This window comes from Hyperolius riggenbachi, chromosome 12 (assembly GCF_040937935.1).
Source record: "Hyperolius riggenbachi isolate aHypRig1 chromosome 12, aHypRig1.pri, whole genome shotgun sequence".
NCBI lineage: Eukaryota > Metazoa > Chordata > Amphibia > Anura > Hyperoliidae > Hyperolius > Hyperolius riggenbachi.
The window spans coordinates 13,712,988-13,729,970 of NC_090657.1; the positions used below are offsets into that span (position 1 = coordinate 13,712,988).

General features: G+C 45.8%; 1 protein-coding gene across 2 annotated transcripts in view; it reads left to right on the forward strand.

Annotated features, from left to right (window-relative positions):
• The window catches only part of ATXN7L3 (ataxin 7 like 3), a 70,015-nt gene that overhangs the window by 26,299 nt on the left and 26,733 nt on the right, over positions 1–16,983 (forward strand). The window contains exons 4-8 of one of the 2 annotated variants that reach the window (XM_068263663.1): positions 1,572–1,743; positions 4,032–4,150; positions 4,498–4,520; positions 11,067–11,112; positions 12,101–12,132. In XM_068263663.1, coding sequence (XP_068119764.1) covers positions 1,572–1,743; positions 4,032–4,150; positions 4,498–4,520; positions 11,067–11,112; positions 12,101–12,132 — 392 coding nt within the window. The remainder of the gene's footprint in view (positions 1–1,571; positions 1,744–4,031; positions 4,151–4,497; positions 4,521–11,066; positions 11,113–12,100; positions 12,133–16,983) is intronic. The other variant, XM_068263664.1, reaches the window with a different exon arrangement.

Sequence of the window (16,983 nt, forward strand, 5' to 3'; positions counted from 1 at the left end):
TCTTTCTGAACTACAAAAGCTTTTTATTTAGCACAGGCAACGCGTTTCGTGGGTCTGAGTCCGCTTCCTTAGGCCAATAACCGTGCCAAATGACAGAAATCAGTTAGGGAGCCTCAGGCATCTGTCTCCATTTTTTTTTCAAGCGAGCGACCGCTTTCGGTTACTTGTAGGATCACCCCCGAGTGGATTCGGGTTGATGGTCTCCACCAGCTTCCTGTGGTTGGTTGCTCCTTGCAGCCCTCCTTTGTGAGTAGTATTTTTCTCATTTCAATTGCTTATCTCAATCATTAACGTACTGCACTCCTGGGCTCCCGCACGTTTGTCTCCTGTGTTATTTCCCCATAGGGTGTTGTGACCCCCCCCCCCCCCCCCCCCCCCCCCCCCCCAAGTCCATACTATCCTATGTTGGAGTATATCATGTATAAGTGAACAAATTTTGGTCCAAAAATCCAGGGCTGTGGAGTGGGTACAAAAATCTTCCAACTCTGACTCCGACTCTTCAGTTTATGAAACCACAACTCCGACTCCTCGACTCCGACTCCTTAGTCTAATACTTAACAGGGCTGTGGATTTTGTACAAAAATCATCCGACTCCGACTCCGACTCCTCAGTTTACAAAACCACGACTCTGACTCCAACTCCGGGTGCCCAAAATTGCCCCGACTCCTTGACTCAGACTCCAACTCAGGACTCCACAGCCCTGCAAAAAATCTGCCACCACCGGGCAGGACCACCATATAGGAATTAGGCTTCCTGTAGAAAAACGGCCCCTAAAGCAGTTGGTTGTTTCAGAAGTGCAACTTATGGAGTCTTTCTGGGATCATATAGGTCCTATGCAATGTCTGTGAAGCAAACTCCATTTGAGAGGTCTTAACACTCTTTCTCCCCACCTACAGAAACATTTTTACTACTATCCCCACCCCCTCAAACCAATCAGACAGCAGTGCTATTGTATTGCCCAACGCAACACCCAACTGTGAGCGGTCTGTCAGTACTTGGTGACCCCGCACATTGATGATGTTCTGAACAGATTTTGGCAAGACACAGAACATTTATATCGCATGTTTTGCCTGGCGGACTCAAAGTGCCAAAACTGCAAACACTAGGGGGCGCTCCTATAGGCAGTAGCAGTGTTGTGGATTCTTGCCTACGGTCTCCGAAGTTAAGTATGATATGCTTGAATTCGGAGGCCTCATTCACTTTACATTACTGGTTTAGAAAAAGACTTGCTCTGCAGAGTGTCTCTTTAGATGACATAAAGACTTTTGGAGAAATTACAGTTCTGATGAATAGGTGCAGGCTTGCTGAACAGGAAGAGCAGAGATTCTAACCCTGGTACACTATCCAGCCACCAGTGACCAGTTTTGTTTTAAGTAGAGAAGTGTGATTGGCTGGAAATGACTACTTTAGAAATATGGGAAGTCTACCGAAATTGAGGACTTGCTAAAATACTGTTTTCTGTTTGCTCTTGAGGTCTGTAATCTGTTCATTTAAGGTGGTAACTTAATTGCTGTCCCCACTTTCCACACTCTTCCTCCTTACCCTTATTTTGCTTTCTCTCCACTCATCAGAAATCATAGACCAGCCAGGAGTGGACATCTTTGGCCAGGTTTACAACCAGTGGAAGAGCAAAGAGTGTGTATGTCCAAACTGCAATCGCAGTATAGCTGCCTCCCGATTTGCCCCTCACCTTGAGAAGTGTCTGGGCATGGGCCGAAACAGCAGCCGCATCGCCAATCGCAGGTATGTTGGGGACGGGTTATTTTTACCACCATCCATGTATTCTTATATTAAGAAATAGGTCAATTTAATACCATTTATTGATAGAAACCTATGATGGTGTGCCTGCTATGCCCGCTGCAACCATGGCAAGTGGGTTTATTCTGACAGTGAGGGCAGGCTCTTAATGGTAAAGCTCTGGGGACCTGTGATCCTTTGCAGCCGGAACGACATTTTTCAGATCAGAAAGCAAACAGTCCCTTGCATTTTTTTTTTTTTTATTTTTTTTTTTTTATTTTTTTTTTTTTTTAAATGGACTATACCAGTGATCTGAAAATTTGGCTCTCCAGCTGTTAAAGGGAACCTAAACTGAGATATGGATTTTTCCTTTTAAAAAATACCAGTTGCCTGACTCTCCTGCTGATCCAGTGTCTCTAATAATTTTAGTCGCAGCCCCTGAACAAGCATGCAGATCAGATGCTCTGACTGAAGTCAGACTGGATTAGCTGCATGCTTGTTCCAGGTGTGTGATTCAGCCACTACTGCAGCCAAAGAGATCAGCTGGACTGCCAGACAACTGGTATTGTTTAAAAGGAAACATCCTTTCCCTTTAAGGAACTACGGGTCCCACAATGCATTTGCCTTTGTGAATCATGACTGTGGCTGTCAGACTCCTGCAATGCATTGTGGGACTTGTAGTACCTTAACAGCTGGAGAGCCACGTTTGCAGATCACTGGGCTATACAATTAAAGCGGATCCGAGATGAAAAACTATGGATGACAATTAACTTGTCTATATATCTTATCTAAAGTTTAGATAGTTTACACAGCAAATCTAGCTGCAAACAGCTTCAATAGTGTATGATGATTTATTCCTGTGATACGAGGACAGCCATGTTCTGTTAGTCACATTGTCACAGGCTGAGGGCTGGAGATGCTATCAGCTTGCCTGTGTGTAAATTCAGTCCCCTCTCCTCCTCCCTCCTCCCCTCTGCCTCTGACATCAATGGCTAGTACCCTCTTCCTCCCGCCCAGACTGAGCTCCCATAAGCCCTTGCTACCTGGGACTGAGTGCCAAGGCTCTCTGAAAACCTGTGGGCGTGGCTTGTTTAGTTTATAGGGAATTGGGTATTAAAACAAAACAAGTATTTGGCTTGAGGAATGCCCTATAAGCTATATGAAAGGAACACAATTATGCAATGAGTAAAAGTTTATCTCGGATCCACTTTAACTTGAGGCAGCCCCCCCAAACACACACTTAGCCCCCGCCCAAAGGTGCCTCAAACAGATGCAGCTGTGCACTCACACTACCCCTTTCACACTAGGGCACTGTCACACTGCATGCTTAACCACTTAACGACCGCCTAACACCCATAGGCGTCGGCGGGTCGTTAGTGGTATAGCATGGAAACGGCCGCTCGATCGAGCGGCCTTTCCATGCCAGTTCACGGAGGGTGTCTCCGTGAACATCCGGAGCGCCGCCGATCGCGGCTCGCCAGTGAACTGTAAACAGGCGGGGAAGAAATCCCCGCTGTTTACATCACACGGCGCTGCTGCGCAGCAGCGCCGTGACGTAGATCGCCGATCCCCGGCCTCTGATTGGCCGGGGATCGCCGGCATATGATAGGCTGAAGCCTATCCTTCAATGCGCAGGACGGAAATCCGTCCTGCGCAGCTGCTGGAGGGAGAGGGAGGTAAGGGGAAGGAGGGAGTGCCAAAAACGCTGCGGAGAAGGGCTTTGAAGAGCCCCCCCCCCCCGCAGATCAAAAACAGCTGGCGGCGATCAGACCCCCCCAGCAGGACATCCCCCTAGTGGGGAAAAAAGGGGGGGGGAAGTCTGATCGCCAAGGCTGAATCCTGATCGGTGCTGCGGGCTGGAGAGCCCACGCAGCACCGATCACTGCAGAAAGGCCTGGTCCTTAAGTGGTTAAGGAACTCTGTAGTGAGAATATGGAGGCTGCCATATTTTTTCTTTTAAACAATACCAGTTCTCTGGCAGCCCTGCTGATTGATTTGGCTGCTGTAGGGTCTGAATATCACCAGACACAAACATGCAGCTAATCTTGTCAGATCTGACAATGTCAAACACCTGATCTGCTGCATGCTAGTTCAGGGTCTGTGGCTGATAGTATTAGAGGCAGAAGATCAGCGGTGTTTAAAAGGAAATCAATATGGCAGCCTCCATTTCGCTCTAGTTACAGTTGTCCTTCTTTTTAATGCTTAAAACAAAAACCAGTTTTTAGCTGTAAGATCTAAACCGATCACTTTAGGAATCGGTAGCTCAGTAATGACGCCCTCCCATTGGTTTTCAGAATAGCCAGCAGCAACAATATGAACAAATCAGAAAGCGACCAAGAAGATAACGATGATGTAAATGATAACGATTGGTCGTACGGCTCAGAGAAGAAAGGTGCGTTTAGTCAGTCTGGAGGTAACTAACACATGCTGCACTTATAATTACATTGCTACTTTTCTGTGATTGACTCATAAGCCTGGTCTGAACTTTTTTCGTTTGTTTTTTCCCTTCCCCCTTTTTCCTTCCTGTGTTTGTTTCTTTTTAATTCTCCCTGCCATTGTCTTTGCTCTTCATTCTGACATTGTTTTGTGGTCTTTGTCATCTTCCCCTTTGGTTTTTTTATCTTGCTAATCAATGTGCCCTCTCCATCTCTCTGACACCCTCCACCCCCCCCCCCCCCCCACCATGTCACTGCTGGATATATCTTTGTTCTTTCTCTCATTCTCTTTCTATATCTGCTGCCCAACTTCCCCCGTTTTCAGCAAAGAAGAGAAAGTCAGAAAAGGTAAGACCCTCTTCCATTTCTTCATACATTGGTTTTGTATAATGTGACTGCCATGTGGGTATATGAGGAATGGATTCTCTCTACATTCTATGCTTCCTGGAACAACATGCAGGGGGACTGAATCTCCACTCAGCCCCACTAAGAATAATCAATGATCTGCAAATATTTCAGTTTATGCAAATTTATGTATTTTTTTTTTTTAATGCAAATATGTGCAGCTTGATAATGGACCAATCTATTTAAACCTGGGTGGGACTTGTTTGGTCCATTTTCAAGCCACATACATTTGCATAAACTTATGCAAATCATTGATCATCCCTAATCCCCATCTGCTCCCTATCATGACTCACAGCTGTCAAAATTCTGGGTCATCCACAGCATACCAATGTGATCACTGTAAATACAAGTAGTCCCCGACTTACGAATGACCCGCTGATACGAACGGCATGGATTCTGATTCCATGGGAACGAGTTTAAAAAAAAAAAAGAGAAAAAAAAAAAAAAAAAAAAAAGATTGACTTGTAGTTTTTGAGAAAATTGATTTGAAAAAATTCAAAGAAAAAATGGCTTTTAAACTTCTATTAGCAGGTGCAGGACACTGGAGGCACAGAGGAGGTACAGGGGACAGAGATGGCACAGTGTTCTGACTTGAGAACAGATTCAGGTTAATGAACCTACAGTCCCTATCTCGTTGGTTAACCAGGAAACAAACACATACAGAACACTTAGATCGCGCTTTTCTCCTGGCGGACTCAAAGCGCCAGAGCTGCAGCCTCTAGGACGCGCTCTATAGGCAGTAGCAGTGTTAGGAAGACTTGCCTAAGGTCTCCTACTGAATAGGTGCTGGCTTACTGAACAGGCAGAGCCAAGATTCGAACCCAGGCCTCCTGTTAGAGGCAGAGCCCTGAACCATTAAGTCCATTCAGCCACCTCAGGAACTACCTGTAGTTAAATTTTATGTTGAGGAAAAGCCAGAAAGATTGGAAATATCACACAAAGTGTACCCATTGCTGTCTAGCTGCTATAGTTTGAGGGTGCTGTGCAGTGTTCCCAACCCTGTCCTCAAGGCCCACCAACAGTGCATGTTTTGTGGAAATCCACAGAAGTAGTTAACCAGTTCGGACTTTTTGGGCGAGCTTTCTCGTCCAGAAAGGCACTGCTGCTTTCAATGCGTGGTGCGCGCGATCGGGCGTGCACCAGCGCGCGTGCGCGCCCGCCGCTAGCCCCCCGATCAGTGAATGGGAATATAATTCCCATTCACTGATCTAACTTCCCCGCAGAAATATCGACGCTTTCTCTCCAGAGAGCGTGGTATTTCTGCCCCCAGGAAACAACTCCTCTGAATTTTGGTTCCTGGATGCGAGATCGTTCGCATCCAGGACTTTTCTCACTGTAATAATAGTAAACTGCACCCACATACATTTTTAATTAAAGAATTTGCTTATTTTACATGTAAAATAAGCAGTTTCCCTCCCACACCAAAAATTACCCACATATACATTTTTTATTAAAATAAAAAAAATACAATTAAAAAAAAAAACATAGTTACCCAAGGGTCTAAACTTTTTAAATATACATGTCAAGAGAATATGTTATTATATTTATTTAAAATTATAAGCTTATAAATAGTGATGGACACAAATTGAAAAAATGCACCTTTATTTCTAAATGAAATATCGACACCATAAATTGTGATAGGGACATCATTTAAACGGTGTAATAACCGGGACAGATGGGCAAATAAAATACATGGGTTTTAATTACGGTAGCATACATTAATTTCAAACTATAATGGCCAAAAACTGAGAAATAATGAATTTTTTTCATTTTTCTTAATCTTCCTGTTAAAATAGATTTAGAAAAAAATAATTCTTAGCAAAATGTAGTACCAAAAGAGAGCCTAATTAGTGGCGGAAAAAACAAGATATAGATCAATTCATTGGGATAAGTAGCTATAAAGTTATAGGCGAATGAATGGGAGGTGAACGTTGCTCGGATGCATGAGATTTTCGGCACTGCGGCGCTGAACCAGTTAATCAGCTCTGCTGAGACAATAATTACTCGACCTGTGGATGTTTGTGGTTTTCTGCAAAACCTGTACTGTTGGTGGGCCTTGAGGACAGGGTTGGGGAACTCTGCTTGTAGCTTCAGTCTTGCACACCTCTATTGTGGAAGCCATCCATTTCAGTGTTCTCCCCAGAAATGTTTTCCAGCCGAGTGTCATGAAATAGTAGCCGGGTGGGGCGAGATGAGAGAATGCAGGGCCGGTGCTTCTGTGAGCAACTCTGCTTACAGCATAAGAGGATGTGAGCCGATGACAGCCGGGGGCTCACCAAAACTAGCCGGGTGGAACACCTGACTAAAAGAGCCTGGAGAGAACACTGCATTTATAAAGGACCGATAGGGAGGCTTGAAAAGTTACAGGGAAGGGCTTGCTCTTGACACCACTGGGGGACTTTATCACAATTCACAGTAGTACTTTTAGGTATAGCTCTGTAACCAAAATCTTATGCAGTTTCATGGAGATTTACTAATGTTCGTGTACTTTTAGCATCGTATGCTCCATTTCAACAATGCTTGAAGCTACGTACACACATACGATTGTTCGTTGTGAACGACGAACGAACTTTTAATTGAAAGAACGACCTAAGTAAAGTTAGTTTTTAAAGGTGTGTAACGATCTGATGGTTAGAACGAACGTTACATCACGTAAAGCAACTATTGCGCTTGCGCATAAAAATGAAGTTCCATGGCAAAATGCGCATGTCAAGCCAAGTAGGAATGACCGTTTCCAACGATGTACTACTCTTGCAAACGATCGACGTCGACAAAAAATTGGTTTTTAACGATCTAGCTCGTCCGTCGTTAGACTTAATGGTCGTTGGCTGTGTGTTTTTTTTTTTTTTTTAAACTATCGTTTGAAATGATCGGGGAACGATCATTTCAAACGACTATATAGTCGCATGTGTGTGCGCACCTTTAGGGAATTTTAAGATTCGGGTTGGTCACTGAGATGTAAATCATTCAGAGTTGATGTGGGGTTGTGCAAATTCTCTATGCAAATTTATGCAGTTTAAAAATAGACCAGCTGAATAAAGGCATAAAATCCCCAAATGAAATCGTTGGTTTAATTCAGTTGGTCCATTTCCAAGCAGCACAAGGAATATGTGAAAGCCTACGTCAACTATCGATCTCACTGACCAACCCTATTGTTACTACAATCCTACATCTGCAGTTTGATCCATCATATTTGGACAGTGAACTTTTTTTTTTTTTCTTCTTATTGTGATTTTGTACATTACTACATGCATTTTAAATGAAACCACTCAGATGTGTGTTACAGAGTATGTATTTTTATTGAACCAAACCAAATGAAGACTTGCTTATGAAGAGGCATTTCTGCTGAAATCTTGTGTAATATCTACTGGTGCAGGATGGTAGACTAAAGGTAGCCATACACTGGTCGATTTGCCATCAGATTCGACCAACAGATAGATCCCTCTCTGATCGAATCTGATCACAGAGGGATCGTATGGCTACCTTTACTGCAAACAAAATTGTGAACCGATTTCAGCCTGAAACCGTTCACAATCTGTTGTGGTGGTGGTGGTGGTGGTGCTGCCGCCGCTTCCCCCCCCATCCTGCATACATTACCTGCTCCGCTGGCGCGACTCCAGTCCCCAGGTCTCCGCTATCTTCTCCGCTCTGGTCTCCAGGTCCAGCATGCTTTACTTCTTCCTGCCCGGCAGGAAGTTTAAACAGTAGAGCGCCCTCTACTGTTTAAACTTCCTGCTGGGCAGGAGGAACTGAAGCATGCCGGAGACCAGCGCGGACACGGGGGAACAGCGGTGACCGGGGGTAGTCGTGCCGGCGGAGCAGGTAATGTATGCGGCTCTATTGCTTCGGTCGTCGGGTACTCTAACGCCGCTAGCGACGCGCTCCCTACCCGCGGGCGATCGACGGTAATTTTCCGCACGAAGCGATCGACGGGATCGGACGAAATGAATCGAAATTCGGCGTGTAGCGCGAACGATTGGCAGCAGATTCGATCCCAGTGATCTGCTGTCGAAACGGCGGCAAATCGGGCCAGTGTATGGCCAGCTTAATGCTACATACACACTTGAAAGATAAAATGAAAGATCACAGATCAATTTTACCCCCTTCCATGTAGTATGAGAGCCACACCTACACAGTCTATTCTATGGAGCTGCACTCCCCATCAGACAGAAATCTTACCCCCTTCCATGTAGTATGAGAGCCATACCTACACAGTCTATTCTATGGAGCTGCACTCCCCATCAGACAGAAATCTTACCCCCTTCCATGTAGTATGAGAGCCACACCTACAGTCTATTCTATGGAGCTGCACTCCCCATCAGACAGAAATCTTACCCCTTTCCATGTAGTATGAGAGCCGCACCCACACAGTCTATTCTATGGAGCTGCACTCCCCGTCAGACAGAAATCTTACCCCCTTCCATGTAGTATGAGAGCCACACCTACACAGTCTATTCTATGGAGCTGCACTCCCCATCAGACAGCAATCTTACCCCCTTCCATGTAGTATGAGAGCCACACCTACACAGTCTATTCTATGGAGCTGCACTCCCCATCAGACAGAAATCTTACCCCCTCCCATGTAGTATGAGAGCCACACCTACACAGTCTATTCTATGGAGCTGCACTCCCCATCAGATAGAGATCTTACCCCCCTCCATGTAGTATGAGAGCCACACCTACAGTCTATTCTATGGAGCTGCTCTCCCCATCAGACAGAAATCTTACCCCCTTCCATGTAGTATGAGAGCCACACCTACACAGTCTATTCTATGGAGCTGCACTCCCGATCAGACAGAAATCTTTGCAAGATGCTGCACACACAGATGCTGTACAGACACAAAAGATCAGTATCTGCAAAAGATCTGTTCCTGCAAAATGCATTCATAGTCTATATCTGCTGATCCTGATACACACCTTGTTTAACTGACATTCATCTGCAGATCAGATCCACCAGGATGGATTTACAGATCTGCAGATGATTGTCTGATCTGCAGATGATTGTCTGTTAAACAAGGTGTGTATGAGGATCTGCAGATCTCATAGACTATGAATGCATTTTGCAGGAACAGATCTTTTGCAGATACTGATCTGTTGCGTGTGTACAGCATCTTTGTGTGCAGCGTAGGCCTGAACGATTCAAATCGAAATCGCAATTTCTAACAAATCGTTCAATCCAATCTTTTCCTAAAATCGTTCAGGCCTAGTGCAGCATATTGCAAAGATTTCTGTCTGATGGGGAGTTCAGCTCAATAGAATAGACTGTGTAGGTATGGCTCTCATACTACATGAAGGGGGTAAAATTGGTCTGTGGTCTTTAATTTTCCAAAGACTATGGTCTGATGTGTGTATGCACCTTAGAATGCATTTTGCAGGAACTGATCTTTTGCAGATACTGATCTGTTGCATGTGTACAGCATCTGTGTGTGCAGCATCTTGCAAAGATTTCTGTCTGATGGGGAGCTCAGCTCCATAGAATAGACTGTGTAGGTATGGCTCTCATACTACATGGAAGGGGGTAAGATTTCTGTCTGATGGGGAGTGCAGCTCCATAGAATAGACTGTGTAGGTGTGGCTCTCATACTACATGGAAGGGGGTAAGATTTCTGTCTGATGGGGAGTGCAGCTCCATAGAATAGACTGTGTAGGTGTGGCTCTCATACTACATGGAAGGGGGTAAGATTTCTGTCTGATGGGGAGTGCAGCTCCATAGAATAGACTGTGTAGGTGTGGCTCTCATACTACATGGAAGGGGGTAAGATCTCTGTCTGATGGGGAGTGCAGCTCCATAGAATAGACTGTGTAGGTGTGGCTCTCATACTACATGGAAGGGGGTAAGATATCTGTCTGATGGGGAGTGCAGCTCCATAGAATAGACTGTGTAGGTGTGGCTCTCATACTACATGGAAGCGGGTAAGATCTCTGTCTGATGGGGAGTGCAGCTCCATAGAATAGACTGTGTAGGTGTGGCTCTCATACTACATGGAAGGGGGTAAGATTTCTGTCTGATGGGGAGTGCAGCTCCATAGAATAGACTGTGTAGGTATGGCTCTCATACTACATGGAAGGGGGTAAGATCTCTATCTGATGGGGAGTGCAGTTCCATAGAATAGACTGTGTAGGTGTGGCTCTCATACTACATGGAAGGGGGTAAAATTTGTCTGATATCTTTCATTTATCTTTCAAGTGTGTACACACCATAAGTAAATGATCGAGAGAAAGAAAGATCTCAACGGCTTACATGATCTACAAATCGTACAATGTATGGCTAGCTTAATGACAGTTGTATGATCTATCTTTAGATAGCGGCAGTCTAGTAGTATCAGCACTACAGTGTTGTTCTGTGATCTTGTGCAGTAAAGAGAACCTTTCACTACTCCGCTCTGTTTAGTCCTCCTTACCAATCTCCTCAGTGTGACACTGCTTTGTTTTTCCATGAAGTCATTCACTTCCATGCTAATTTATTGTATTTTTGTTTTCCTTGTTAAGAATCCAAATTCTCCAAGGAGATCAAAGTCTATAAAACACAAAAATGGTAAGTAATACATTTCTCTGGAAATGGCCTATTGGCAGCAGGGCTGATGTACATGAGCAGTATGTCCTTTCACTGTACTTGCTTGCCTGGCCAGAACGCTGAGTAGGTACAGGGAGGGGACAGATGGCACAGTGTTCCGACATAAGAACAGATTCAGGTTAAGGACGAACCTACAGTCCCCATCTCGCTCGTTAACCGGGGGACTACCTGTATAACCATGTCTTCCAACACAAAGTATGGCCATAGTACTTCTACATGTAAGCCAATCTGGGATCTAGGTGTGCACACTAGGCCCGTATTTCTCTGTATTATTGTTACAGCACATGCCCCTTTACTAATGACTGTGTTGGCCAAGTACACGTATTGCTGGTAATGTATTCTCTTATACAATTTTTATTAGAAAGTCTCAGAACTTGGTGTAATTGGTTATGACAAGACAAGTACCCCTGAGACCTTCCTAAGGGCCCGTTCAGATCACAAATGCGGATGGCCATGCGTGCGGACCGCAACGCGTACGAACGCATGGCCATCCGCGTTTGTGTGCGTTGCGTGGCTGATCCCATCACTGAAAAGTGAATGGGACAGCCACGCGTTTTGGCGAAATCTGCGTGCAGCATGCGTTCCCGGACCGCACAGGTCCGGAACGCATGCAGTGTGAACATCAGACATTGCACTCTATGCAATGTCTGATGTAGTGCGTGTCGGCCACCTGCACGCGTTTCCAAAACGCGTCTGGAAACGCGTGCAGCGTGAACGGGCCCTTAGCAGGGCTGTGGAGTCGGTACAAAAATCATCTGACTCCTCAGTTTATGAAACCAGCGACCTTGACTCCGACTCCAGAGCCCTGTTCCTAACTAAGTATCCCCCGGGTTATGTGTACCATGGGTGGATATCTCGGGCACTAGGCAGTTGTGTGTCACTGTAGGTGGCTGATGTGGTTGTGTTTGTAGTCTTTTCACATCACTATTTTCTTTTCTCTGTTTTTTAGGAGATATCTCTGTTAGTACTGACCCATTCAAGGTATAGTTCTTGCTTCTTGTTGACTTTGTCTTATTATTATTATTATTATTATTATTATTATTATTATTATTATTAGAAACTGTACACTGGATAGCTGAGCGATTTAGAAGGGCTAAAGATGACATTAAGCCCTTTTCCTGACAGGAATGTAATTGGACCGGGCATGTAATTGAAATGACACTTGTAGAAATCTGACAGGTTCTGGACTAGCCCATCTCCTCGTGGGATTCTCAAGGTTTTCTGTATCTTTAACCTTTTCGGGACTGGCCCCCTACCCCCCCTTAAGGACCAGGCATTTTGCGCGGGAAGGGGGTGCGCGCGTTTGGGGGGGTCAGGCGGCCGGATCCCGTGTGTGGCTGGCTAGAGTGGTGTCCCCCATGGTGGCCTGGCCCCCCTTTCTGCCAGCAGCCTTCACTTACCTTCCAGGCTCCAGCGATGAGCCGCACGGGACCCTCTTCTCTGGCCGGCATCTCCGTTCTGTCTGACGAGCAGTTCCGGGTCGCGGCTTGATGACGTCATCAAGCCGGGGCCCGGAGCTGACGTCAGACGGAGCGGAGATGCCGGCCAGAGCGGAGGGGGGTGCCGATCGTCGCTGGAACGGCAGGAAGGTGAGTGGATCCTCTTCTTTCCCCCCCTGCCGCCGCAGCTGTCAAACAGATCACTACGATCCGACGGCGATCGTAGTGATCGTGTGATCAGCAGCCATACGCGATGGCTGCTGATCACTCGGGGGAGATGTCGGCTGTCATATGACAGCTTAATCTCCCCCTCCGGGTGCGTACGATCGCGTCGGGAGTGGAAATTGCGGGCCGGCGTAGATCCTACGCCACATCAGGCTAGAACAGCCACAAGTGCGGCGTAGAATCTCATTCACATGGTCCCGAAAAGGTTAAAGGGAACCTAAACTGAGAAGTATATGGATTTTTTTTTTTTCAAAGACCAGTTCCCTGACCCTCCTGCTGATCCTGTGTCTCTAATGGCTCATACTCACGGGCTTCAATTGTCGCCGCAACCACGTGGCACGCGCGTGTTGCGGCGACAGGTCGCCCTTGAGTATGAGGCGAGCACCCCAAACGTCGCTGCTGTCGCCAGGCGATTGGCTCAGTCAATCGCATGGCGACAGTTGCCGCCGCAACTGTCGCTAATCCGCGTGTGTATGCGGACTAGCGACAGCAACCAATTGAGAATTCACGTCGCTTCCGGCGGGGGGGGGGAGGAACGTCGGCGACGGCTTCCGTTGCTTCACTAATCCCTGTTCCGCGTGTGTATGCGGAGGGACCTGGCGCCGAACTGTCGCGCACACGTTCCCTTGTGCTAGCGACAGGCTACAAAAGTAGCCCGTGAGTATGGGCCATAATACTTTTTAGCTACAGCCCCTGAACAAGCATGCAGATCAGGTGCTCTGACTGAAGTCAGACTGGATTAGCGCATGGTTGTTTCAGGTGTGCGATTCAGCCACTACAGCACCTAAAGAGATCAGCAGGAGAGCCAGGCAACTGGTATTTTTTAAAAGGAAATATCCATAACTCTCCCAGTTAAGGTCCCCTTTAAAAGCACTTTGTAATTGGCAGTTGCTTAGTCCTACTACTAGATTAGAATAGCCTGGGGATAGGGGGTTGCAGCCTGCATCTTTGTATAGATAGCTTCTGGTTAGTGCTTTTGTAAAGAATACTGAGAATCCCCCATGAAGAGAGAGACTAGTCGAACACCTGTCAGTTCCATCAGATTTCTATTAACTTACTGTGTGACAGCAACATAGGAGAAAAATAATGTACAACTCTTTTTACCCTGGAAGTAACATTTTTCTTATTTATGGGTTTACATGTATTTAAAAAAAAATCCCTTTTTAAATGTTGTCCCGTGCATTTGTATGTTAAAGTGAACAGCTTTTGTTACAAAACAGATCTTGTAGTACGAGCACCTTGTGTCCATGTTGGATCCCTCTGATTGAAACGGATATTTGTTCAGTCAGGCATTTACAGAATTATAATTTTGTTGTGTTTAAAGGACACCCGAAGTGACATGATGAGATAGACATGTGTATGTACAGTGCCAAGCACACAAATAACTATGCGGTGTTCCTTTTTTTTCTTTCTCTGCCTGAAAGAGTTAAATATCAGGTATGTAAGTGGCTGACTCAGCCCCGACTCAGACAGGAAGTGACTACAGTGTGACCCTCACTGATCAGAAATTCCAACTATAAAACACTTTCCTAGCAGAAAATGGCTTCTGAGAGCAAGAAAGAGGTAAAAAGGGGAATTTCTTATCAGTGAGGGTCACTGAGTCGGCCACTAAGGACTGAGTCGGCCACTTACATAGCTGATATTTAACTCTTTCAGGCAGAGAAAGGAAAAAAAGGAACCCAGCATAGTTATTAGTGTCAATAGTGGTGGGGGTGATGCAACACCCTATAGGCAAAGACACTGGGCTCTATTCATAAAACCTTACCGCAAGTTTTCCGCTCAAAACAGCGGATTTTCACGTCCATTTAGCAAAGTGGGCATTCATAAAAGCTGCTCCCGCATGAAAATCTACAAGCCCCCAGCAGAGCGAGAAATGTCCGCCTTCTCCAGTGTTTTTCTAGATTTATCTAGAAAAAAGTAACAAAATGGCCATTCATAAAGATTAGAGGAAGCGGTATGTGGACGGGAAATACCGCTTTCTCTGATTTTGCGGATTACATACAAGTGAATGGGACAGACCTCCCAGAGAGAGCAGCGCACGGAGGGATTCTGCCGGCTGAAGTGTTTCCGCATGCCTTCCGACAGCTTACCGCCAGCTTTCAGCGGGAGATCTCCGCTCTTGCATCGCAGCTTTCAAGATTTCTTTGAATGACCACCCAGAAGTGTAAAATACCGCTGCGGTATTTTACCTCCAGGAGTTTTCTCGCAACAACTTTTTTATGAATAGAGCCCACAGAAGACAAAAAAACGGGAGCCCAGTAGTGCAATATGTTGGAAACCACAATGTGGATAAAAGAATAAAGGCACTACTCACAAAGGAGGGTTGCTGGGGGCAACCAACCACAGAAAGCAGATGGAGACAATAAACCCGACTCCACTCGGGGTGGTCCTAGCCAGGACCGGAAGAATGGTCGCCCTCTTAAAGGGGAACTGAAGAGAGAGGTATATGGAGGCTGTCATGTTTATTTCCTTTTAGACAATACCAGTTGCCTGGCAGCCCTGCTGATCCTCTACCTCTAATACTATTAGCCATAGCCCCTGAACAAGCATGCAGCAGATCAGGTGTTTCAGTGGTTCAGACTTATAAGTCTGATCTGACAAGACTAGCTGCATGCTTGTTTCTGGTTTTAATCAGATACTACTGCAGAGAAATAGACCAGCAGGGCCGCCAGGTAACTGGTATTGATTAAAAGGAAATAAACATGACAGCCTCCATATACCTCTCTCTTCAGTTCCCCTTTAATGGAAAAAAAGGTTGAAATAACCACTGTGGGAACCCCACTGGTGGTATATCACCGCCCCTCGAACCGTAGCTGTTCGGGGGTATACTTAGCACGACAGAGGAAAGAGGCGCCCTGGGATAATAAAAGTGTTTAAAAACAGCTAAAAACAGTAGGTATTGTGAGGTATCTTACCTCAATGACGAAATCTCTAAGTTATTACAAAAGATTTTTATTAGCACAAGCGGTAACGCGTTTCGCGGGTCACAGCCCGCTTCATCAGGCCAATTGCAGTGCCAAATAGAAAAATTCCTTCAGCATAGGGAGGCTCCCTATGCTGAAGGAATTTTTCTATTTGGCACTGCAATTGGCCTGATGAAGCGGGCTGTGACCCGCGAAACGCGTTACCGCTTGTGCTAATAAAAATCTTTTGTAATAACTTGCAGAGATTTCGTCATTGAGGTAAGATACCTCATAATACCTACTGTTTTTAGCTGTTTTTAAAAGCTTTTATTATCCCAGGGCGCCTCTTTCCTAGTTGTTAGTGTGCTAGGCACTGTACATACACATGTCTATCTCATCATGTCACATGTCACTTCAGGTATCCTTTTTAATACTTCATCCTACCACCAATTACTGAATCTGAGAGAGCCTAAGCGCTTTGATTCCTATGGGTGAAAAGCGCTATAGAAATGTTATTTGTGCACCAGGGGATCCTAAGAACCTCTAGCCTTCCTGTCCCATTCAATCCACAGACATTGGCAGGCTCAGTTGACCACTGAGGTTACAGCACTAGTCCGCTAAGAACAATGTATCCCTGACCCTATTCTCCATTTCCAGGGGATCTTTTTAGAGCTGGCCTTTATAGTGTACCTGGGATGGTACACTGGCCGTATTTATACTTACCTTGGACTTCCTCCAGCCCCATGAGCACCGGGGCCTCCCTTGCCATCCTCTTCTGCCTCTCTGTTCTGGCACTAGAACTCCCGGTAATGCGGTCATTCCCAGCCAATCGGAGTTCTGCGCATGCGCTGCTTGGCTACGCACGCTCCCGCTGCACTCCTGCTCCCTGGAGTGTTCTATACCTCTGCAGTACTACTGTGCAGGAGCAGAACGCTTCAGGCCACAGGAGCGCAACGAAGGGTGTGCGGCAAAGCTGCACATGCACTTGAAAGCCCGCTACTGCTCACCAGAACGTAGGGGCATAGCGGCAAAATGGAGGGGCTGAAGAGGATGGCAAGGTAGGCCATGGTGCTCATGGGGCTTGAGGTAAGTATGAATAGGGGCTAGTGAACCATCTCAGATTCACTTTATTTTCACTTCAGATTCCCTTTAAACTTCTGATATGATTTGTATGTGTAGCACAGCTAAGAAATAAAACATAAGCACAGATAACGAGTCTCGTATTGTTTCCAGTACAGGAAGAGTTAAATGTCAGTTATCTATGC